The sequence below is a fragment of the Artemia sp. Qi Xiang Cuo genome, chromosome 13 (assembly GCF_049724085.1).
Source record: "Artemia sp. Qi Xiang Cuo chromosome 13, ASM4972408v1, whole genome shotgun sequence".
Lineage (NCBI taxonomy): Eukaryota > Metazoa > Arthropoda > Branchiopoda > Anostraca > Artemiidae > Artemia > Artemia sp. Qi Xiang Cuo.
The window spans coordinates 63,866,062-63,890,226 of NC_142806.1; the positions used below are offsets into that span (position 1 = coordinate 63,866,062).

General features: G+C 35.2%; 1 protein-coding gene across 8 annotated transcripts in view; it reads right to left on the reverse strand.

Annotated features, from left to right (window-relative positions):
- LOC148945543 (PDZ and LIM domain protein 3-like) overlaps positions 1–24,165 on the reverse strand; it is a 128,980-nt gene that overhangs the window by 74,772 nt on the left and 30,043 nt on the right. For all 8 annotated transcript variants that reach the window (XM_089099140.1, XM_089099143.1, XM_089099139.1 and 5 more), the window contains exon 3: positions 13,188–13,485. In XM_089099140.1, coding sequence (XP_088955266.1) covers positions 13,188–13,485 — 298 coding nt within the window. The remainder of the gene's footprint in view (positions 1–13,187; positions 13,486–24,165) is intronic.

The following is a 24,165-nucleotide window of genomic DNA, read 5'->3' on the forward strand; positions in this document are numbered from 1 at the left end:
ACGACCACACTCAAAACCTCTTCTAAAACATCTTCTAAAATCATCTTTTAAAATGTCTCTAACTGTTTCGCCGAAATAATTCCATAAAATGTCTAAAACGGTTTGGCCCAAATAATCCCTATACATGATTTCTGCATGTTCGTTTTGTTTTTGGCATCCCTGCGCTGTCACATTTGAAATTACTAAGAAACCCTTTCCAACGTTAATCTCTTCATCTCTAATATCAAAACATTCGCCGGAAACAATTCTCCTGGTCGAACTCCAGAGATATTAATAAACTTCATCCCGGAGACAATTCTCCTTGGAAACAATAAATTAATTCCCCTTTCGTGAATCAATAATTCCGGAAAGAAGTTTCCTGGTCGAACTCCAAAGATATTAATAAGCTTCGTCCCGGAGACAATTCTCCTTGGAAACAATAAATTAATTCCCCTTTCGTGAATCAATAATTCCCCTTAGAAACAACAAATTAATTCCCCTTTCGTGTCAAATGAATCAACCATGACATCATCTGTCACACGTGATCCTGTTTTTCTATTCCTGGATCATAACATTCGCCCCGAGCGTGCACTTGGCCAAAACATCGACCTTGGAAAAAGAGGTCATTGACCGATTACGCAATCATTCTCCCTAGGGACTCTATGCCCATATTTAGTGCCCCGTCAGCATTAAACTAAATTGTAGATGGCAGCAGGGGTGTCGTCCGGGATCAATAGGGGCCATTCTACTCCCTTCCACGCCCGCCATTTCCCCAAACACATCCAATAAAGATTTTGAGAAAGTCATTTTGTTCGAGGTAGTTCAAACCTCAGGAAAGTATACCTTTGAGCAGGACAACCCCCCACAGTCTTTAAGGCAAGGGTTATAAGTTAAGCCCTGGGAGCATATAAGGTTCTTATTGAAATCTTTGTCGTAGAAACTTGAAAAAGGGCTCATTCGATTGGAAATTCAAAGGGCTAGTGTCCTTTTTAATAGTCAACAGTGATTTGAAGGCAACTAACCCCCCTTTCACACCCATCTTTTCTCCAAACCCATCCAATCAATATTTTAGATAGCCATTATATTCACAGTATTTTAAAGTTTCTTAAATTAAGTTTTTATGAAAGGCAACCCCTCCCCCCCCCACAGCTCACAGGGCAATATTCTTAAGTTATGTTCTGGGGGCATATAAGGAACTTATTGAAAGAGCAGAAAATTAAAAATGGTTTCTTCTGCTGGAAATTGATAGGGCTAGTGCCTTTTTTAATAGTTTAAAGTGATTGGAGAGTGACTAACGCCCCTCTCATGCCCACCATTTTCCCAAACATATCCAATGAAAATTTTGAGATATCCATTTTGTTCAACGTAGGTGAAAGTTCTTGAAATTAGGTCTTTTAGGATGATACCCCCTCAGAGCACTCAGTGCAAAGGTTGTAAGTTATGCCCTGGGGGCATATAAAGTTTATATAGAAAGTTGTTATTGAAATTTCAAAATGGGCTCATTTGATTGGAAATTGAAATTGCCCGTTTTAATAGTCGAAAGTGAGTAGAGAGTAATTAACCCCCCTCTTACACCCACCATTTCCCAAAAAACATTCAATCAAAGTTTAGAGATAGCCATTTTGTTAAACGTTGTTGAAAGTTCTGGATATTATGTATTTAAGGACGACAAATCCCCCAGAGCCCCAAAGGCAAAGGTTGTAAGTTCTGCCCTGGAGGCATATAAGGTTTTGATGGATAGAGTTGTCGTAAAACTTCAAAAGGGGCTCATTCAATTCGAAATTGAGAGGGCTAGTGCCCTTTTTAATATTCGAAAGTGATTGAAGGGTAACTAAGCCCTCCCTCAAGCCCACCATTCCTCCAAACATCCAATAAAAATTTTCAGATAGCCATTTTGTTCAACGTAGTAGAAAGTTCTGGAAATCAGGTCTTTGAGAATGACACCCTCCTGGTACTCAGGGCAAGGGTTGTAAGTTATGCCCTGGGGAAACATAAGATTTATATTGAAAGTTTTGTCGTAGAAACTGAAAAAGGGCTCATTTGATTGGAAATTGAAAGGGCTAAGGCCATTTTTTATAGTTGAAAGTGATTAGAGAGCGACTACCGCCCCTCTCACGCCCACCATCTCCCCAAACACATCCAATCAATATTTTGAGATAGCCATTTTATTTAACGTGGTTGAAAGTTCTGGAAATTCGGTCTTAGAGGATGAAAACCACCCTAACAGACCCTAGGGTAAGGGTTGCAACTTATGCCCTGGGGGCAAATAAGGTGTTTATAGAAAGCGCTGTCGTTTCCAAAAGGGCTCATTCAATTGGAAATTGAAAGGTCTAGTGCCCTTTTTAATAGTCGAAAGTGATTGGAAGGCTTTACATTTTTATAGTAAAGATCGAAGTGGGTGTAATGTTTTATTTTTTGTTATTGTTGTTGTTTAGATCAGGGCACTTTGTATCGATGGAGTTGTCGTGGGAACTTCAAAAAGGGCTCATTCGATTGAAAATAGAAAGGGCTGATGCCCTTTTTAATAGTCGAAAGTGATTAGAGGGCAACTAAACCCCCTTCCACTCCACCCTCCCACGCCAACCTTCCCATTTCTGCTCTTAAAATTTAACCAAATCAAAATAGCGTAAGTGTATCCAAGCTATCAAAGAAAGTAAACAGATTTTTTAGCGAATGGTATCAAGTTTTCTATTTCAGGTCAACTAGAGGAGTAATGAAACTAAATTAAATAGTACTATTATGTGTCCAGATTTTTAAAAGGGTGTATGTTGTTAAAAATTGCTGAAAATTTTTCTCTAACATGCAAATAGCAGACCAAACTATAAAGTCTTAAAAAAGGAAAAGGTTTAAAGTATTATTTTCTTTGTCCCTGAAAAGAATATGTCAATATAAAACGAACAGAAACTAATTAAAAAAACTTTTTCAACAAAATAAGTTTTTCAAAGAAAAGTAAAGAACTCCATTCCTAAACAAAAAATGAACAAAAATAAAATCAAATAATCTACCAAGCGTGAAACTATCACAAATCAGCATCGATAAGTAAATGAAACCCAACACGAGCAGAAGTTAGAATATTTAACCGAGTCAAACTCAAAACGAGCAGAAATTAACATAAATTGGGCACAAAACCCCTATGCTTTCCCAAGACCAGAAAAAAATTTGCACTTCACTGAAAAAATACAAATGAATGTGCATTGTCAGTTTAATATACATATACTGATATTTAGTAATTAAAATGTTAAGATTATTTGATTTATTAAAGTTATAAAAATGAAAACATTTATTTTTTTCAGTAAAGTGCAAATTTTGTTCTGGCCTTGGGAAGGCATAGGGGTTTTTCACCCAACTTATGTTAATTTCTGCTCGTTTTGAGTTTGACTCGGTTAATTATTGTATTTTCTAAAACAAATAGAAATTACAATAAATAACCGTGTCAAACTCAAAACGAGCAGAAATTAACAAGAGTAGGGCTCAGAAGCTCTATGGCTTCCCAAGGCCAGAGCATAAATTTGCAGTTTACTGATTATTAAAACAAAGTGAAAACAAGGTCAAACTCTAAAACTCTAGAAGGTTTGTGTCCTAAGGCAAAAACTCGGTTTTTCAAAGAAAAGTAAAGAAATCCAGTAAACCAGGAATTCTCCTCGTATGTAATAGACTATTTTTAGAACAAAATATATTAGCCAGAACAAAATATTGGAAATAGCCCTTTTTTATTTAATTTTTCATTTTGTTACTTTTTCTCCTCTCTGAGTTTCATTTGGAAATAGCCTGCTGGTCCTGGCGTCTGGGGCATTGTTCTATTGGATGGAAATTGATCTTTTGAATCCTAAAGAGGACAAAAAACATTAGAACACAATGATCCTATAAGAAAAAATGCTCTGAAAGAAAAATAAATTATTATGTAACAACCCGCGTATGTGACCTCCTCAATTAAAATCGGGGGATTCCCTCTTGGACTCTGAAGAAACGGTTCGCGTGGGAATGAATCATCCATAAACATTCCCACTTACTTAAGAATTAAAGAAAAAAAGCCTTGAAAGAAAGAAAAAAAGAAACGCATTGAAAGAAAAAAACCGCCTTGAAAGAAAAAAATAAAAAAAACCGCCTCGAAAGAAAAAAACGTCTTGAAACCTCTTAAAGAAAAATGTCTTAAGAAATGTCTTGAAATTTCTTAATAAAAATTCCTCTGTCTGGTGCTGTCATTACTTAACATGTCCGCTGTCATTATGTAAGATGTGCGCTGCCATTTCCGATAAATCCAGTAAGTACCGCATTAGTTCTAACTCCAATTACTAAACATCATTCTGTGATTTAACACTTGTTCAGTCATGCATGATTGCGTCATCTTCTACTACATAGCAACCGAATGTAAATACTCCCTAACACCTACATCTCTTACTTTCCTCTTTTCTAATATTAATTTAAAAAAAGCTTTCCGAAAAATAAGTTTTTCAAAGAAAAGTAAAGGCCATTTTAAACTTAACCCCAGGAGACACAAATACCTGTTAAAATTCCAACTCAAAACGACCAGAAATTACTATTAAAGAATAAATGAAACCCAAAACGAACAGAAATTAAATAAACAATCATAGCAGAAAACATACAACAATATAATTTCGGAGACCACACTGCCTTTCCCTGACGATAAAATTGAAGTCCAAAATAGGGATAAAATCCTTTTTAATAGACAGTGTATAATAAATTTCACAAAAAATACCAGATATTTCAGTCACATATATAGTAACCGTCATCAGTTTGGACATTTATTTTATCAATGTACAACAAGTAATAATATAACTGAATAAATGAATCTTAAAGCGAGTAATGCTGAGATTGAATATGAAAATCAAGCTTAAAACGAAAAAAAATTCCTTTTGAAGTATAAATGAAACTTAAAACGAACAGAAATTAAATAAACAATCAATGCAAACAAATATACAATAGATATTAATATAAATTAATAAATAAATCTTAAAACGAGTGAAACTTAAATTAAATATTCAAATCTAGGTTGAAAGGAACAAAAATCACTACAAACAAGAGTTTGGGTATAACCTCCTTACTGAAAACTGTATGCGTCTTGAAGAGCCCTTTGAAAGTATAAACAACATCAAATTGAATATTTGATGTATAATGATATTAATTGTTGAAAGATCCATCAGTTCAAGAATTTATTTCACTCTAATTTTATTTTTATTTTCAATGATGTAAGAACTGGCAAGAAAATATTTGTAAAATAATTCGTTTTCAGCGAAGCGCCAATGACGCAGTACGCTTTTGGTTTTTATTTACAGTCAAGGAAGGAGGCAGTATACAGACACTTGTTTGTAGTGAAACTATATTCGTCTTGAACATCCTTAAAAAGAGCTAATAAATTAAACTGAATATTTGATGTATAATGATATTAGTTGCTGAAAGCTCATCAGTTCAAAATGTTACTATAATTTTAATGTTTATTTTCAATATTAAGTACAAAACAAAATATTTGTCATAAAATTGGTTTTCAGTAAAGACGCAGTAGGTTCTGAACTTTTACGGTGAGGGAAGGAGATGATACCCAAACTCTTGTTTGTAGTGATTTTTGTTCGTTTCAACCTTGGTTTGCATATTCAATTTAAGTTTTACCCTTTTTAAGATTTACTTATTAATTAACATTAATATATATCGTATGTTTGTTTGCATTGATTGTTTATTTAATTTCTGTTCGTTTTAAGTTTCATTTATACTTCAAAAGGAATTTTTTTTCGTTTTAAGCTTGATTTTCATATTCAATCTCAGCATTACTCGCTTTATGATTCATTTATATTATTACTTGTTGTATATTTTTTTCTATGATTGTTTATTTAATTTCTGTTCGTTTTGGGTTTCATTTATTCTTTAATAGTAATTTCTGGCCGTTTTAATTTTAAATTTTAACAGGTATTTGTATCGGCTGATCTTAAATTTAAAATGCCCATTATTTTTATTTGAAAAACTTCTTTTTCGGAAAGTTTTTGTTTTAATTAATTTTTGATCGTTTTTGATAGCAAAAAGTTTCAGTTTTTTAAAAACTCCTTATTTCAAAATCAAACAGTTTTTTAAACAATCAAATGTTCATCAAAGCATCAAAACTGGTATCAAAGTAACAATCTCAAAGTAAAAAAATGGGTTTGTGTCAACCTCGGAGTTGCTCTCTTTGTTGCTCTCCAATCTCTTTTGATTCTCAAAAAACTGAACAATAACTTTCAATTTCCAATAAAATTAGCCCTCTGAAGTTTTTACGAGCATCCCTTCCATAGGCACCATATATTCCCCCAGGGCATAACTTACAACGCCTGCCCTCGGGCCCTGGGGGGGGGGGCTTTGTTAACTCTGGAGTTTTCGTTATATCGTGTTTGAAATATTTAAAAAAAAATGGCTATCTTAAAGTTCTTATCAGATGGGTTTGAGAAAATCAGGGTGTAGAAGGGGGGATTACGAGCCCATAAAAAGTGAATTAGAACTTTCAATTTCCAATCAAATGAGCCGTCGTTGAAGTGTATACAAGCATCCCTTTCATTAGAACCTTATATGCCCCCAGGGTATAACCTACAACGGCTGTCCCTGGGCCCTGAGGGGAAGGGTTGTGTCAACATCAAAGTTTTGTTATCTGACCTTTTAACTATTTTTAACAAAATGGCTATCTCAAAAATTTTATCTGATACAATGGCTACCTCAAATTTTCTATCAGATATATTTGTGGAAAAAGGGCTTGGGGGGGCTAGTTTCCTCCGATCACCTTTGACTCTTAAAAAGGGCACTAGAACTCTCGATTTCCAATCAAATGAACCCCCTTTGAAGCTTATACGACGACCCCTTCTATATGAAGTGCCCATGGGAAAAAAAATAATGGAGTGTGGGGGAGGCTTATACGACGGCCCTCCGATCACTTTCTGCTCATAAAACGTGAATTAAACCTTACAATTTCCAATCAAAAAAGTCCTCTATGAAGTTTATACGAGCATCCCTTCCATAACAGCCATATATGCCCCGAGGGCATAACTTACGGTGCCTACCCCTGGGCCGTGGGGGGGCTATGTAAACACCAGAGTTTTTGATATCAGAACTTTGAACTATTTTTAACAAAATGTCTATAAAATATTTATCTGATGCATTTACGGCGTGGAGGGGGGGGGGCTAGTTGCCCTATATTCTCTTTTGACTCTTAAAAATGAACGAGAACTTCCATTTTCCATTCAAATGAACCTTCTCTGAAGTTTATACGAGCATCCCTTCCATAAAAACAATATATGCCCCCAGAGTGTTACTTACAACGCTTGCCTCCGGGCCCTGGGGGGTTGTGTCGACACAGGAGTTTTTCTTATCTGACCTTTAACAATTTATAATGAAATGGTTATTTTAAAATTTTTATCGGATAGGGTTGGGGAAAAAAAGGGTGTGTGGGGGGAGGGGGCTAGTTGATACCTTGTGACTCGGATATCTTTTGACTCTTGAAAAGTGAACTAGAACTTTCAATTTCGAATCAAATGAGCCCTCTCTGAAGTTTATACGAGCATCCCTTTCATAAGAACCATATACGCCCCAAGGACAACACTTACAACGCCTACCCCCCGGGCCCTGGGGGCTGTGTTAACACCGGAGTTTTTATTATCTACTTTTTGAACAATTTTGAAACAACTGGTTTTCCCAAGATTTGTAGCGGATGGGTTTGGGGAAAAGGGCGTGAGGGGGGGGGGGGCTAGTTGCCCTTAAATCTCTTGACTCTTAAAAAGTGAATTAGAACTTTCAATTTCTAATCAAATGAGCCCTCTATGGAGTTTATACGAGCATCCCTTTCATAAGAACCATACATGCCTTTAGGGCATAACTTAGAACACCTTCCCCCAGGCCCTGGGGGTTGTGTTGACACCGGAGTCTTTCTTATCCGGTCTTTGAACTAATTTTTTTTTTTTTTTACAAAATGTCTATCTCAAAATTTTTATAAGATGGCTTTGGAAAAAGAAGGCGCGGGGGGCTAGTTGCCCTCGGATCTCTTTAGACTATTAAAAGTGTACTCGAACTTTCAATTTCCAATCAAATTAGCCCTCTTTGAAGTTTATACGATCATCCATTCAATAACAACACGTATATGCCTACAGATTATAGTTTAAAAGACCTGCCCCCGGGCTCTGGGGGTTGTGTCGACACTTGAGTTTTTGTTTTATGATCTTTGATCTATTTTTAAAAAAATAGATGTCTCACAATTTGTTATCAGGTATCTTTTGGAAAAAAGAGCTTGGGGTGGTGGGAGCGGGTTGCCAACCGATATCTTTCTACGTTAAAAAGTGAACTAAAACTTTCAATTTCCAATCAAATGAGCCCTCTGAAGTTTATAAGAGTATTCCCTCCTTAAGAACCACACATGGCCTCAGGGTATAACTTATAACCCTTGCCCTGAAGACTGTGGAGGGAGTGTTCTAATCAGAGGTGATGTGTTTGGGGAACTGGTGGGCGTAGAAGGGGTGTTACTTTCCTTCCAATCACTTTTGACCCTTAAAAAGGGCACTAGAACTCTCGATTTCCATTCGAATGAGCTCCTTTTGAAGTTTTTACGACGACCCCTTTCCATGTGAAGTGCCTCTCGGAAAAAACAAAAAATAATAAAATATTGGAGCCGTATGGCCTTTACTATAGGCAACGCTATAGCGTTCCCTCTGACTGAAGCAAGATTACGTCACCCATATTACATAGTAACCGAATGTAAACACCTGCTGGCTCCCATGGAAACAGGTTGTAACGGAAACAGGGCATGCGCTTGAAACAGGGATGTCTTTAAAACAGGGCTGCGCTTGAAGCTACAGTGACTTTAAAATTCTATGGGAATCTGGACACACAGTACAGTTTAATTTATTTTACATACCATCAAGTTTTCCTGAAAATTTTTCCTGAAAAAGGGTTTTATGCAAACAATAAATTGTTTCAGCACTCCCCAAAATTCTCGCTTTATTAGCTTTAGATGCAGTTGTCAAAATGGCAATGCTTCATGAACAATTATGGGTATTAAGTTGAAACTTTCAGAGCATTTTGAAGGACGTGTTGAACTTAATCAGAAGACACTGTGCATCCCGGTTGCCACAAGGATGTATCTGCAACATCTCAGGAACGTCTAAGAGAATGAAGCAGAAACTGCCATCAAACGTCAGTTTGGATGTTGAACTAAGTCAAAAGACACCCTGTCGTCCTAGTTGTCAAAAGAAAGTATCTCAGAAATGGTAAAGGGTATTTGTTGAAACTTTCAAAGAACGTTGAGCACGATGTTGAACTAAATTAAAGGCACTATGTGCATTCGGGCTGTAAAAACGGTATTTCTAATATCTCAGGGACGGTAGAAAGTATTAAAAAGAATCTACTCAGGAACGGTTTGAAGTTTTAAGTTCTAAATTCACGGAGAATATTGAACTAAACCAAAACACTTTGTACATCCAGGTTCTTGAAAGGGCGTATTTAAAATATTTCAATAATGAGTAGGGTATTAAGTAAGAGCTATCAGTCAATGTTGAGACGGATGTTGTAGTAATTCAAAAAGCATTATGTGTATCCAGTTTTTTGAAATACATTTTTTCCACATCAAATCAAGCAAACGATCACGTAAAAGTCAAAAATGAAATAGTTTAAAGAGTCAGTTATAAAGAAAGCCGAGTAATGCCTATCATGTATGTTTATCTTATTCCACTTTCATTCATGTGTAATCTTCTGAAAAATTTCCCAGAAGGCTTCTTTCGATTGTATTACCTTGAAATTCTTGCCGAATCAAAAGCTTACTTTGAGACCCGTCATAAATCTTAATTTCAAGTTGGCCGAAATTTATGTAAAAATTCAATCAACGGCTTACTCTGAGAGCCGTCATATACCTTAATTTTAAGTTGGCCGAAATTTATGGGAAAATTGAATCAAAACCATACTTCAAGAGCCGTCATAAGCCTTAATTTTAAGTTGGCCAAAATTTATGTAAAATTTAAATCGAAAGCTCACTTCGAGGGCCGTCACAAGGCTTAATTTCAAGTTGGCCAAAATTTATGTAAACATTGAATCAAAAGCTTACTTCGAGAACCGTAATAAACCTTAATTTCAACTTGACTGAAATGTATGTAGAAATTGAATCGCAAGCTTACTTCGAGAGCCGTCATAAACCTTAATTTCAAGATGGCCGAAATTTATGTAAAAATTATATTGAATTTTTCAATAGCAAGGCTCAGATCACTTTATGCAACTTAGCATTTTAAGTTGGGATCCGATATTTTATTAAGCAAAAAAGGTACTTATGTATTATACCGTCAACTCTCAAGAATTACGCTGTGTAAAACTCGATAACAAACCAATTTCATCGCTCTGTATTAAGAGACAATTATCTTACGCTCAGTGAAAACAAGTGATGTATGACCGAATGCATTGGACTTGTGTAATTTTAACTAAATATTTGCACATTAGGGGGTGAGGTTAAAGTATTTGGACAAAGTGACGTTAGAAAACGATTCTTACTTCATAATGTGTAGAATAGTTGTAGCTAACACATTTTGCATGTTGACTCGCTATACTTCACCAAACCCTCCCCCCCCCATTTGCAAATATATAGCCCAAATTTGTTTATAAAGTATTACAATTTTGCTAATAAATTATTATATTTTCATCATATTTTGGTATTCATTAGGATTGAGCACTTAGATTGAACTTGAGTGTTGGCGGTATAATATATAGGTACCGCCAAAAACCTTAAAAACCTGAGAAATATTCCCAATATTAACGAATAATAAAATAATGGCTATCAAAAAAGGGCGAAAATTAGTTTTTCAGAAAATATGAAAAAGAAGTTTCTCAAAGAGAAGCAAAGAGGTGAAATTAAAGCTTAGGGTGAGCGGAAATTAAGCCCTATAATAATTCAAACTTAAAAGACCAGAAATTACTATCAAAGAATAAATGAAACTGGAAATGAACCGAAATTATAATGAGTAGTCATGTCGAATATAAAGATAACATATACTAAAATAGACAAATTGCTGAGACTTTCAGGAATTAAAATCATTGCATATAGTTTTCAATTAAACGTGAACGACGTAAGCGAAGGACTTTATAGAAGGTTTACGGTTAGGGGGGAGGGGGTGAGGTGGAAATAGCGAAACTTCTGTTTGCACTAATTTCTACTGGTTTTAGGATTTATTAATTCATATATACCAGTAAATATGTTTGTGATGAGTTGGTTTTTAAAGATCTGAATTTATTGGAAATATCAGATTTTTCAAGCGTGAGTATTTCAATTATTCTCAGGATAAAAGTATTTTTTAAAAGCAAAAGATATGAGAAATGTTTACTTTTCCTTGGAATAACTCTTCTGTTACTCCACAACTTTCCATTTTAATTTGATTCTTCCCTCTCCTGATACTTCAATAGCTGCTGATTTCATATGATAACCGCTAGTGAAATAAAGAAAACGAAAAAAAAATATATTGGACAGCAAATGAAATTTTGATTGTCACATTGAGAATTCAATAGTCAAATTAATTTTTTATTCACATTTTATTCGTAAGTTTTGATTTCTTTCAACAACCTGACAACCAGATTCTCGTTTAAATTTTAATACCGACAACCCTACCTCAATTGAAAGTTATCGATTTTGGATTATCAGATTTTTGGAAAAGTCAGAAGCTTCCAACATGTCTTTATTCGACGGTACTCAAAAGGATATGTATTTTTTCTAAGAAATTATGCAGTTAGTTTCTTTATTTTGTTTGTCTAATTTTGTCTTTAATATTTAAAGTTATTTACGCTGATGGACCTCAAGAATATCTCTGGTCGAATTTTTTGGGTGTGGAGGGGAATAGAAGATTAGGTAGAAGTATAAAAATGGTAATATTCAAAACAAATTTCATGAATTTCAATTTTCTGAATTCGAATCTTGCGCTAAAATTCGGCTGTTTGCACTATCCGTTAGCAAGATTTTTTAAATATGGATTGCAAAATTCTGTATTCTTCTCACGTTCCTACAATCCAATGCGAGAATCCGGAATGTGAATCCAAGCCGCCCGGGGTGGCTAAAATATATAATTTATTTTAATTTATATGGTAATCTTTTGTTTTGCTGCCTATTTCCTATAAATAATACTCCTGCCATCCTTTCCAATAATATTTTTCAATAAGGTTCTCAACTATGATTTCGTTGGTATTCAATATCTATAGAAATTGTGGGCCTACACTGCAAAATCTTTAATACTTGTTTCTACTTGTCTTTTTTTTTCGCAGGACGCATTTTAATCTTGAATCCCATTCATCAAAAAAAAAACTTTGGATACGGTGTCTGACGTTTCGATGCAGAACTGATTACATTTGGATGACTTTCAGAAAATTTTTGGTTTCCACCTTTTAAAATTTACCTCCTTTTCTTTAAATTAAACTTTCTTTTTAAGTTTTCAGTATTAATAAACAACTTTATATGGAAAAAACTTCGAATAATTTTACAAGTTAATCTTGAGAGGTATTAACTGTGATAAAAACAAAGTAGTTGAATTACTTTGAAAATATGAACCTAGAAATTGCAGATATTTCAGAATTCAGTATTTAAGAGTTTACTCCAAGCAAGCGAAAGCTTAAAAAGGACAAAATCTTTTGTTGTATTGCTTTTGTTGTGTTTTCTTTGGTTTTTGTTTTTCTAACTCATTACACTATTTCACATGACTTGCTTCTAGTGTGAAAGACGTAAGTTCCACACGATAAGTTACCACTGGGTAACTTACCCGGTAATGTTAAGGTTTAGGTAAAACTACTGGTAAGTTTCATAAGTGGTGAGTTCAAGTTTTGATGAACAAAAATGTTCTCAATTGAAACAAATCCATTCCTAAGAGAGCAGCCACTTCAATAGAATTTGATGTAAACAAATTTTCATTCATCAGAATACCCATCAAAGTCATTAACACTAGAAAAATTTATGATTTAAAGAAAAACAAAATGGGAATGCTCCAAAAAAGGGTAAGATCTAGAAAATTCAACGCATCAACACCCAAAAACAGGAAAATAAGTATTTTTTCCACCTAAATGCCATAGCTGTAAACGGGTTTTCGATTCGTTGAACTGTTGGTATTCTGAACAAAAGAGTTAAATATAAACGTTTAAATAGTTTAAGATCTATTTTTTTTTGTGACAGAGCCTATATTTGCAGTTTTACTTTTCAAAAATTGCACTGTATAGTTATCTACAGTTACCTGACTAGTTACAAGAGCCCTCTCTCTCTCCTTCTCCATATCCTCTTCAACTTCCAACAGATTATCAGCCGCTTCAAACACACTCATTGGTAAATTATCCAAAGGACTTTGGACGACTTGTGCAAACTTCTTCGGAAAGGTTTGCCCGGTTACAGTCGTGACCTTTCTAGTGTTTGATTGCGATGAACTGGTATGTGTTGTTGTCATATATGTAGTCATTCCGTCTGACGAGACTGTTTTTGTTGTAGATGTCTTTGTTCGTGGAGTTGCCTTGGGTGGAATCATGCCATTGACTGCCCTTCAAAGGAAATTAAGATTACAATGATTATATACTACTATTACTACTAACAACTCACCGCAGCACCAAGCCGCCTGAGGCCAACACAGCCACGCACGCTCCTCCTAAATCCCAATCTATTCAAAGCCTCCCTTTTTACACCTTCCCACGAGGTTCCTATTTCCTTTAAATCTTTCTTTATGACGTCCTTCTACCCCAGACGAGGACGACCTGCTTTCCGTTTAGCCCTAGGTGGTTGGCCGAAAAGAACAATCTTCGGCAATTTATCATCCTTCCTCCACACAACGTGCCCTAGCCACCTCAACCTTTCTTTCATTATAGCCCAAGAGAGCGGTATTGAACCACATTTTTCGTACAGCCTATTGTTTGAAATACGGTCAGTCAGACGGGTACCCAGAAAAATCCTTAAGCAATTTCTCTGGAAAAAATCTAGCAAATCTTCATCCGCTTTTTGGAGTGCCCATGCTTGAGAGCCATATCTGACCACTGTCATCACTGTACCTTCCAATATTTTAATCCTGGTTTGCAGACTTATCTTCCTGTTCTTCCAAACTTTTTTTAACTGTGAAAAAACACCCGGAGTCTTGGCTATTCTACTTTTAACATCTTCACTGCTCCCATCATCTTTACTAATAATACTAACAAGGTAAGTGAAGCTGCCCACCTAATTAATGTTTTCATTACCCAACGCCACCTTTTAGTCTTCACTTATTCCTAGCCTTAGTCACTTAATCTTTTTAACATTAATTCTCAAACCTATTCTAGCACCCTGAACTCGCAAAATCTCTAAAAGCTCATTCATTTTGCTCACATTTTCATCTTGGATGCTTAGATCATCTGCATAATCTAATTCCAGGAAAGTTTTTCCTCCCCATTTCATTCCATGGTCTTCCATTTCCTTTCCTGTGCTCCTGAAGACAGAGTCCATAAAAATAATCCATACAAAGGGGGATAGAACACACCCGTGTTTAAATCCTGATGTAATACAAAACCAGCTGCTAACTTCATTTCCTACCTTAACTGCAGCAGTTTTATTCTTGTACATAGCATTAATCACTTTAATATATTTGTCTGGTATACCATACTAGGATAAAACCTTTACTAAAGCTCTTCTATCAAAAGAATCAAACGCTTGCTCATAAACATTGATTATATGCTGTATTTGTATATTCATTATCCGTACATAGTAACCAAGTCACAGTAAAGTAGGATACATAAATAAACAAAATGAGCACAAGAAAAGAAAGGTAACAATTAAGAGTTAAAGATATAAAATTTAAAGTTGAAGGCAAAAAACGAAAACAGAAATAGAATCTTCGCAAAACAAATAAAATATTTTTTATGAATTAAAATGATTTTTAATAAATAACCATTCTTATATAATTTGTTTTATATAAAATTTTTATATACAATTTTTCTTATATAAAATTAAATATAAATGATAATTTTTAATAGACAAAAGTTTTTAATAATTGTATGAAGCAGTTTATCAATCTAAAACTATAAACACATTAGTGCAAGTGGACAAAATTAATTTGAGGGGGATGGGGCAACTAATTCATATAAAAAGAAACTGAGGAGTTTGGAAGAAATATTGAATATTATATGGAACCATAAAAACTTGATATTGATATTTAAGAGGGGGCAGAAGAAACCCTGAGCACCTTCTTCTGTGCTAATTAAAAAATGTGTTTTGTCTAGTCTTATGTTAAAATTATTAGATTAAAAGAAAAAAAAATGTTTTTTGACCCAGGATATCGTGGAAAAATAGACACAAATCCATGATCTTAACGCCAACATTTGAAACAACGGACAAAATTTATTCACTTTGTTTTCGTTAAAATGTCTTAATGACGTTAAAATGTCATAAAGTAAAATAATTGTCCGACACAGACAAACGAACATAGAACATACAAAATAATAAAAACAAAAAAAGGTTTTTTTTTATTCAGTGGACGAATAATTCTAAAAAATCTTTCAAATACGTTGATTGTTTATTAGTCAATTATCATCAGTTGAAAAGCCATAGAGATATTTGTTTTTAATAGTCTCTTATTACCGTATTTTATTTTTATAAGAATTGAATTTTAAAGTGTTTGAAACATTTTATTTCAGCGCATTTATTTTGATAGCATAGTCAATTTATTGAGTTTAAAACAATAGATTTATGACTTTATAACATTTTCTTAGCAATAAAAAAAATATCTATTTGCTTTACAAGGAGGTAGCTTCATCCTCCCTCCAATCAGAAGATTTTTATCAAGCATTCCTACATTCTCCTCATAATCTGTCATATAATTTTCTTCTGTGGGTTACAATTTTTCGAATTGTTTTACTCAAAATTATTCAGCCAATTTAAATATTATAGGTAAATCTGCAATATTTTATTTTCTGGCTCGTAATTTGCTTGCTAATAGAGACTGTCGGTTCCGCTCAAATGGTAAATTATTACTGTCTTTTTCTTCCACTTAAGAAAAATGCCAATTTAGTTTTTTCTTTTATTATTTTGTTTTTAGTAGTAATTGGGTTTATTCATTAAAAAAAAAAAGTGCGAGCGTCACAAAAATGCCCCGAAGCTGTAGCTTGTAAGGGACTATACACAATGCAACATTAGCAAAAATAATTCAAGTCAAACAAGAAGAGAGGAAGGAGAAAATAAATATCTCGACACAAACCCACTGCCAGCCATCCCAAAAAAGGCCCAAAAATAAATAACTTTGTCTGTGTGGTAGAAACACAGCTTGCTGTTGGAAAAAAATTCCAGAAAATCTACATGAGGTAATGCGTAGCAATGTTACTTCAGCTATTAGACTAAAAGCTGTGACAAGTTTGAAATCACGATAAAGAGCATTTTCCGGCTTCTTCGCTTTGCACTTGGCTATTGTTTTATTTAATGGAAGGTCTTATTCACTGATAAGCTGGACTTTAAGTTTAGGGTCTGGATTTTGAAATATGCTTTTCCCAGGTATTTTATATCACGAAGATGCTGTTTCACTGACATTCAAGATCGAGAGTTCACAATATGTGAACTCTTTGTGAGCTTGAAAACCTTGAAAACCTTTGTGAGCTTGAGCTTGAAAAGCTTGAAAACCTTCTTTGTGAACTCTGGATTGTGAGCTTGAAAACCTTGTTTAGAAAGCAAGATTTTGGTTTCATATTGTGGATATAGCAGGCTAGGGGTCCGTCTTATTCGCCCCGTGGAAAGTTATCCTCAGAAAATTCTTCCCGTCCAAAATTCCACCCTGAAAACTCCTCCATGGAAAATTCCTCTGAAGAATTCCCCCCTAGAAAATTTACCCCCATTATACAAACCTAGATAATTCTCTCCAAATGTAAAATTGAGCAGCCAAGGGGAAATTAAGAAAAATAGAAAGAATGACGAAAAGTGAACAATTGTACATAAGCTATTACGAAGGAGGATATGAAGGACAGACGGAGGATCATTTCGTAGGTGGGAAGGGGCAGATGCTTCAAAGAGTATATTTTATGCTGAATCCTCCTAATTCTCATTGAGCCTTCAGAATAATATAGAATTATTTGCAGGGAACGGGTGGGGCAGAAATTGAAGTCTAATACCACTTGGTTTTGTCGGGGAATATTTCTGATCTTAGTCTTCAATATGAAAGCAAAGCGTAACTTTAGACCCTAAAATGATCGGACATAAGATGGGGATAGCCCCCTCCTCATAACCTCTCGTGGTCGTAGAAACTTCGGAGAATTCTGATTTGGTCGGAAATTTAGAGCTCTAGTGCCTGTTTTAAAAGTCAAAAGTGATTGTAGAGCAGCCAGGCCCTGTCATAAAACTCTTTTTACATCTGGTCCTTTTATCAATCCTTAGGAGATCTGATCAACATTTCATGGTATCTATTTTTTTCAGAATAGTTCAAAATATTAGTAAACTTGCATCCAAGGTTGACATAACCTCCGAAGCCCCTAGGAATGAGTCTGGTGTTTTACTATCAAGTAAGCATTTGCATCAGTAATGTAATATCCATCTGCGACTTGCAAAACAAACCTAAACCCAGATGTTTCCTAAAAACTCCTTGTAGCGATACTCAGTTAAATCAGTGTCCCCTTGACTCTCTTTCAAAACCCACATCACAAAATGGAATCCTCTAGACCTTGATTGTTTTTTGTGGAGTTAACTCATCCTTTAAAGTCACTTCATCTCCATCCCTGGTCTTGTTAAGGGTCTGGATGATACTTAAAAACGTGGCTGGAAAGACAATGCTGAGATGCAAGATCCTAATATCCCTCATAAATCCGTAGTTTTTTTTCTAAATTCGAGGTACCAGGTATTATTAAATATATGATTTGCCGCTAGTCTTCTATCAAAGTTTAGATGACGATAGAACCTTCTTTTGCAAGAACCAACAGGGAAACTTTTAAGGATAACTTCTCCAGGAAGATCATTCAAGATTGAAGTACAACATCGAATGAAGCTGCTCTTTATATTCTCATTGTACCTACCTCAAGACACTTGGGCTGAACTGTGTGCCTTCATGTGGTTCTTGCCGGTTGGACAATGGAAAGGGGAGAATACGAGAAATCTCTAGAGAAGGAGATGAATTTATGTAGTTGTAGAGCACAGCCATCGACGCTACATCAAACTTTCACTAGCAGACTGGAGAAAGTCGTTGGGAACGACTGAACTTGCCTTATTAGCCCTGTTCTGTAGGTTTTGGAGTGCTGCAATGACGCTTTCAGACCAACCGCTTACAGCGGGCATACTTAGCGATGAGTCTGATGCAAAACGTGTCAAGGGGGACGATCGAGCTGAGTGGTAGAAGGCTTTGCTGTGATTGTAATCCCAATTGTCTTGCAGAGGAGATTCTTACTCGACAGAGGTGGATTTTTCGTGAGAGATCTATGGATAAGTGAATTATGAGGAGATGAAGCTGGTCAACTTTCCTTTTAGATTTATTCATGAAGATGAAGTTGGGGTGTATGCGTGGTACTTTGGTCGAGAGATCACCAACTCTTTTTTTTTGATGCATTGAAACTGACCATCCAGGTACCAGACCACTTTTCAATTACTAAAACTTCTGTCTGTAAGGTTAGGGAGGCCTAAATTAGGTGTTTATGTTTTCGGATGACTAGGCCTATATATGTCGTGGTATCATTGGCAAAGTGATTCAAAGGGCTCGCAAGGTTGTCTCCCATGTCGTTTATGTAGTGAATGAAAAGTCTAGGTGCCAGTATACTACCCTGGGGTACGTCTGCCTTTATTGGATGTTCGAGGGAAGTGAACCCGTAGAGAACAACCCACAATGATCGATCAGAAAAAAATCCCAATCACCTTTAATAGACGTCCTCTGACACCATGCCATATAACGATACCATACTCCATAGAAAGCCTTAGCAATGTCAAATGACAATAATTGGTGTCGTAACCTTTTCCTAGAAGTTCGGTCAACTCCTGGAGTTGGGTAATCAAACAGTCAAGCGTATGACCCACGACAAATTTGGAAGAGTGCATCAAAGTTGACATCAAATTCACCTATTTGCAGTCTAACCCAAAAAGTATTGTGGCGTAGTTCTCCTCGACCTTTGATCCTTTAATCTTGTATCCTTTTCTTTATCAAATGATCAAACTTGACCAGCGTGAAAACTTTGTTATTATTAAACCCTCGGCTGTCGAAGTCCAAATTCAATTATTCAAACCTGGTAAAGCCCTTGGATTCGGTACGATATAACCTGGGTGCCTGCCATTTGCCACGCCACTGCTTAAGGAGTATTTGTCGCTACTATTTCAGGCTTACATTTTGCAGCAGCATTTCTCGACGACCCTGTCTTAAGACCTTTTCACTTGGGTCACCCAGAGCTCCTATGGCTTGAAAGAATAAGCTAGGCAAATGATAGTGACCTAATTGTCTGTTCTATTATAGGTAGGCCTTTTTAAAAATTGATTTGACGTGAAGTAAATGAGAAGTTGACTATAATAAAACCAATTCGGTTTTACCGATGGCCGACGGTTGGAAGCTGAAAAATAATAGTTTTTCAACATTATTGTATATTTATAATTTGTATATATGCTCGATTCATATTACCAAGGTGTTTGACACTTTTCTACAGTCACAAACTATTCTCTCTTTGACGAGAAGTGGGATTATTTTTTTCTTCTGCGGTCTACTCTGGAATCACTATGGTTACGCACAGGGTTGCCAACGTCAGTAGGATTTTACTAGATCTAGTAAAAAGAAAAAAATCTAGTAAATTTAGAGGATCTAGTAAATTTTCCGAAATCTAGTAAAAGTCCTGACTTGTAGTAAACAAAACTTTTGTCTTTTTCCATGAATTCAGGGGAAAAAATTAGGGTCCATTCATTACAAAAGGCTACGCCGCCCGCGCACCATCAAGCATCGATTTTTACTATAGGAGGATAATCAATACGATTTTCACAATCTTTTTCCCTTTTTCCGTCTTTTTTTTCTCTTTTCCTCTTTTCTTTCGTTTTCATAGTATGATTGAAAATTCCGGAAACGGGATATATATATATATATATATATATATATATATATATATATATATATATATATATATATATATATATATATATATATATATATATATGTATATATATATAACCAATACGGTGTTTGGTCATAAAATGGCTCATAAGTTAACATGGTATTCACGTGACGGTAAGACAGCAAACCTTGTTGATTATGTTATAGTAAACCGAAGACTGGCAGGATCAATACAAGATACTAGGATATATAGGAGTGCTGTTATTGATGTTAAAAGTAAAGATCACCATCTAATAGCGTCAAGCATTTCACCTTTGCTGGCACATATTTTTAATTTATCACTTATGCATGGGGTTTTTCCTGAGCTTTTAAAAAAAGCAAATGTTATAGCATTACCTAAAGCTGGGAGTTCAACTGACCCTTCAGATTTTAGAGGCATTTCTCTACTTTCGATTTTCAGCAAAATTTTGGAAAAACTTGCAAATAGTCAATTACAAAAATATTTATTTGATAGTAAGATTTTACACACGTCTCAATAGGGTTTTAAGGAAAGTCAACTGAACTGGCAATTCATGAGCTTTTACTAAATATTAATGATTCACTAGATGATGGTCAACACGCGTTGGCGATTTTTCTTGATGTCGCTAAGGCGTTTGACACCGTAAATCATTCGTTGCTTCTTTTTAAACTAAAGTCTTATGGGTTTTCAACACAAGCTGTTAAATTTTTTTCATCTTACCTTTCTGGGAGACGACTAGATTGTGTTGATAAATATCGTGATCTCCGTTCCAAAACTTTTCCAATTAATTACGGAGTGCCTCAGGGCTCTGTTCTTGGGCCTATTCTATTTATTCTTTTTATAAATGATTTGCCAGAAGTTTTGCCTCTTTGTAAAATTATAATGTTTGCTGATGATTTAGTAATTTTTGCTTCTCACCGGGACCTATCAGTTCTTTTCCAGAACCTTGGAAGTACGTTACTAACAGTATCTGTTTGGTATTCAAGGAATTTACTAGCTCTTAATGAAAAAAAATGCCAGTATATGTTATTTTCGCGAACTGGATCAGTAGTGTCAGATACCTTCTCTCTTTTTTTGAATGGTTTTGAATTAAGACGGGTGGATCAGTTCAAATATCTTGGGATTATTTTGGATGAAAATTTGTCGTTTCATAATTATGTAAAAACACTGTCGTTAAAAATTTCCCGAAATATTGGCATGCTATCTCGTCTTTGTCACTTTTTTCCTAAAGCTATTCTAAAATCTATTTATTATTCTTTTGTCCACCCATATTTTCTCTATTGCATTTCGGTTTGGGCATCTACCTTTCCGTCTGTTTTCAAATCTCTTCAAATACTTCAGAATAAAGCAATGAGGATTCTTTTTAATATTGATTGCAGAACTTCAGTTAGACACCTATATGGGACTTCAGGAATTTTCTCTTTGGACCATTTTCATTTAATTTCTATCTCTAGTATTTGTCATGATTATCAATATAGTAATTTACCTGTAAATTTCTCCGGCATTTTCTCAACTAATTCTCAATTTCATAATTATCCTACTACGCATCGTTCAGACTTTTCGTGCGAAATTCGCCCGACATCGAGAGCGGGATTCAGCATCCGTCACATTGGCCCAAAAATCTGGAACTCAATTCCTGCATCAGTTCGAGAATGTAGCAACAAGCGACATTTTCTAAGACTGGTGAAGAAATATCTTATGACATGCTAGGCATTTTTTTCATTAGGATTTTCTTTTTCGTTGTTGTAAAATTTAGTTAGACAACGGCTGTGTATTTTCGTTGGCAATATTTTCAGCGCTAAAGTATGCCACCAGGCATGTGCGCTGTTTTGTGACATTTATTTATGTACGTGTTATAAATAAAAATATTCTACTCTACTCTAAAAAAAAAGGGTTAATCTAAAGCTGAAATATCGGAAGGGTAACCACCTCCCGGGAAGTTATGATGTTGGTAGACTCCAGGATGAGAATTTGAGAGAAACTTTCCAGGAACAGTTGAATACTAAACTTGAGAGTTGAAAATTTGACAATTTGAAAGATGGTTCGAATAATTTTAGAAAAGTAATTTGTGAAGTTACTGAAGGTGCATTAGGGAAGAAAGATAGAACTGCAGATAAGAATATTAACTAAAAATATTTATGTTTAATAGAGAAAAGAAAAGACTTGCACAAGAATTATCTGAGTGTTAGATTATGTGAAAATAAAAAGAATGTAAATAGAGTGGATAAAGCATTGAAATACTAAGAAAGGAGGTGTGAATTGGAGGCTATGGATAAAATTGCCGGGGATCTGGAAGATGCAGCTAGACGGCATAATAGTAAAATATTGTACAGGCATGTTAACAAATTGAGAGGTAGTAGTCAATCCGGACTTGGCCCAGTTAAAGATAGGAATGGGGTCACAATTAGCGATAAGGAAAAAACTAAAGAGAGATGGGCCGAACATTTTGAGAATTTGCTAAACCGAGATAGAGTTGCAGGAAAAAATATAGAGGAAGATGAAAGAGTTTGTGATACCTTGGATGTGAAGGAAGATTTGTTTTGTGAGGAGGAATTAGCAACAGTACTAAAAGGATTAAAGAATAATAAGGCTCCAGGTGCTGATAGGGTGGTAAATGAGTTTCTTAAATATGGTGGTTCTGAGGTTAGAAACACGTTACTGAAGATTATGAGTATGATATTTGAAAAAGGGGAAGTACCTAGCAATTTTAGGAAAACCTTAATTAAACTACTGTATAAGGAAGGTGGTAAGAGTGAGTGTGGTAATTATCCAGGGATTAGTATGTCTCTGTAGGTAGAAAATTACTTAGTAATATGATACTTTTTAGACTGAGAGATGCTGTAGACAAAGTTTTAAGAGGAGAGCAGTGCGGTTTTAGAAAAGGTAGAGGATGTGTCGACCAAATTTTCATAGGTTAATAATTGAAAAGTGCCAGAGTTATCAAACACCTTTGGTCCCCAATTTATAGTTTATGAGCAAGCTTTCGATTCTGTTGATAGAAGAGCTTTAGCAAAGGTTTTATCCTTGTATGGTATACCAGACAAATACATTAAAGTGATTAGTGCTATGTACGAGAATAACACTGCCGCGGTTAAGGTAAGCAATGAGGTTAGCAGCTGGTTTTGCATTAAATCAGAAGTTAAGCAGGGTTGTGTTCTATCTTCCTTTGTATGGATTATTTTGATGGACTTTGTTTTAAGGAGCAGAGGAAAGGCAATGGGAGACCACAGAATCAAATGGGGAGGAAAAAGTCTCCTGGACTTGGATTATGCTGATGATTTAAGCATCCTAGATGAAAGTGTGAGCAAAATGAATGAAGTTTTAGAGGTTTTGCGAGTTAAGGGTGCTAGAATTGGTTTGAAAATTAATGTTAGGAAGACTAAGTCACTAAGTCTATGATTTAGTGAAGATGAAAAGGTGACATTGGGTAATGAAAAGATTGATGAGGTGCTTCACTTACCTTGGTAGTATTATCAGTAAAAATGGTGGGAGCAGTGAAGATGTTAAATATAGAATAGCCAAGGTTCAGGGTGTTTTTTCACAGTTAAAAAAAGTTTGGAAAAATAGGAAGATAAGTCTACAAACCAAGATTAGAATATTAGAAGCTACAGTGATGACAATGGTCAAATATGGTTCTGAAGCATGGGCGCTCCAAAAAGTAGATGAACATTTGCTAGAGCTTTTCCAGAGAAATCGGCTAAGCGTTGATCTGGGTGCCCGGCTGACGAATTGTATTTGAGACTATAGGCTGTATGAAAAATATGGTTCAGTCCCACTTTCTTAGATTATAATAAGAGAAAAGTTGAGATGGCTAGGGCACGTTGTGTAGATGAAGAATGACAGATTGCCAAAGATTGTCCTTTTCAGCCAAACGTCCAGGGCTAAACGGAGAGCAGGTCTTCCCTATCTGGGCTGGGAGGACGTCATAAAGAAAGATTTCAAGGAAGTGGAAACTTCGTGGGCGGGTGTAAAAAGCGAGGCCTTGAATATATTGGGGTGGAGGAGGAGCGTGCGTAGCTCTGTTCGCCTCAGGTGGCTTGGTGCTGCGGTGAGTTGTTAGTAGTAGTATATATATATATATATATATATATATATATATATATATATATATATATATATATATATATATATATATATATATATATATATATATATATATATATATATATATATATATATATATATATATAT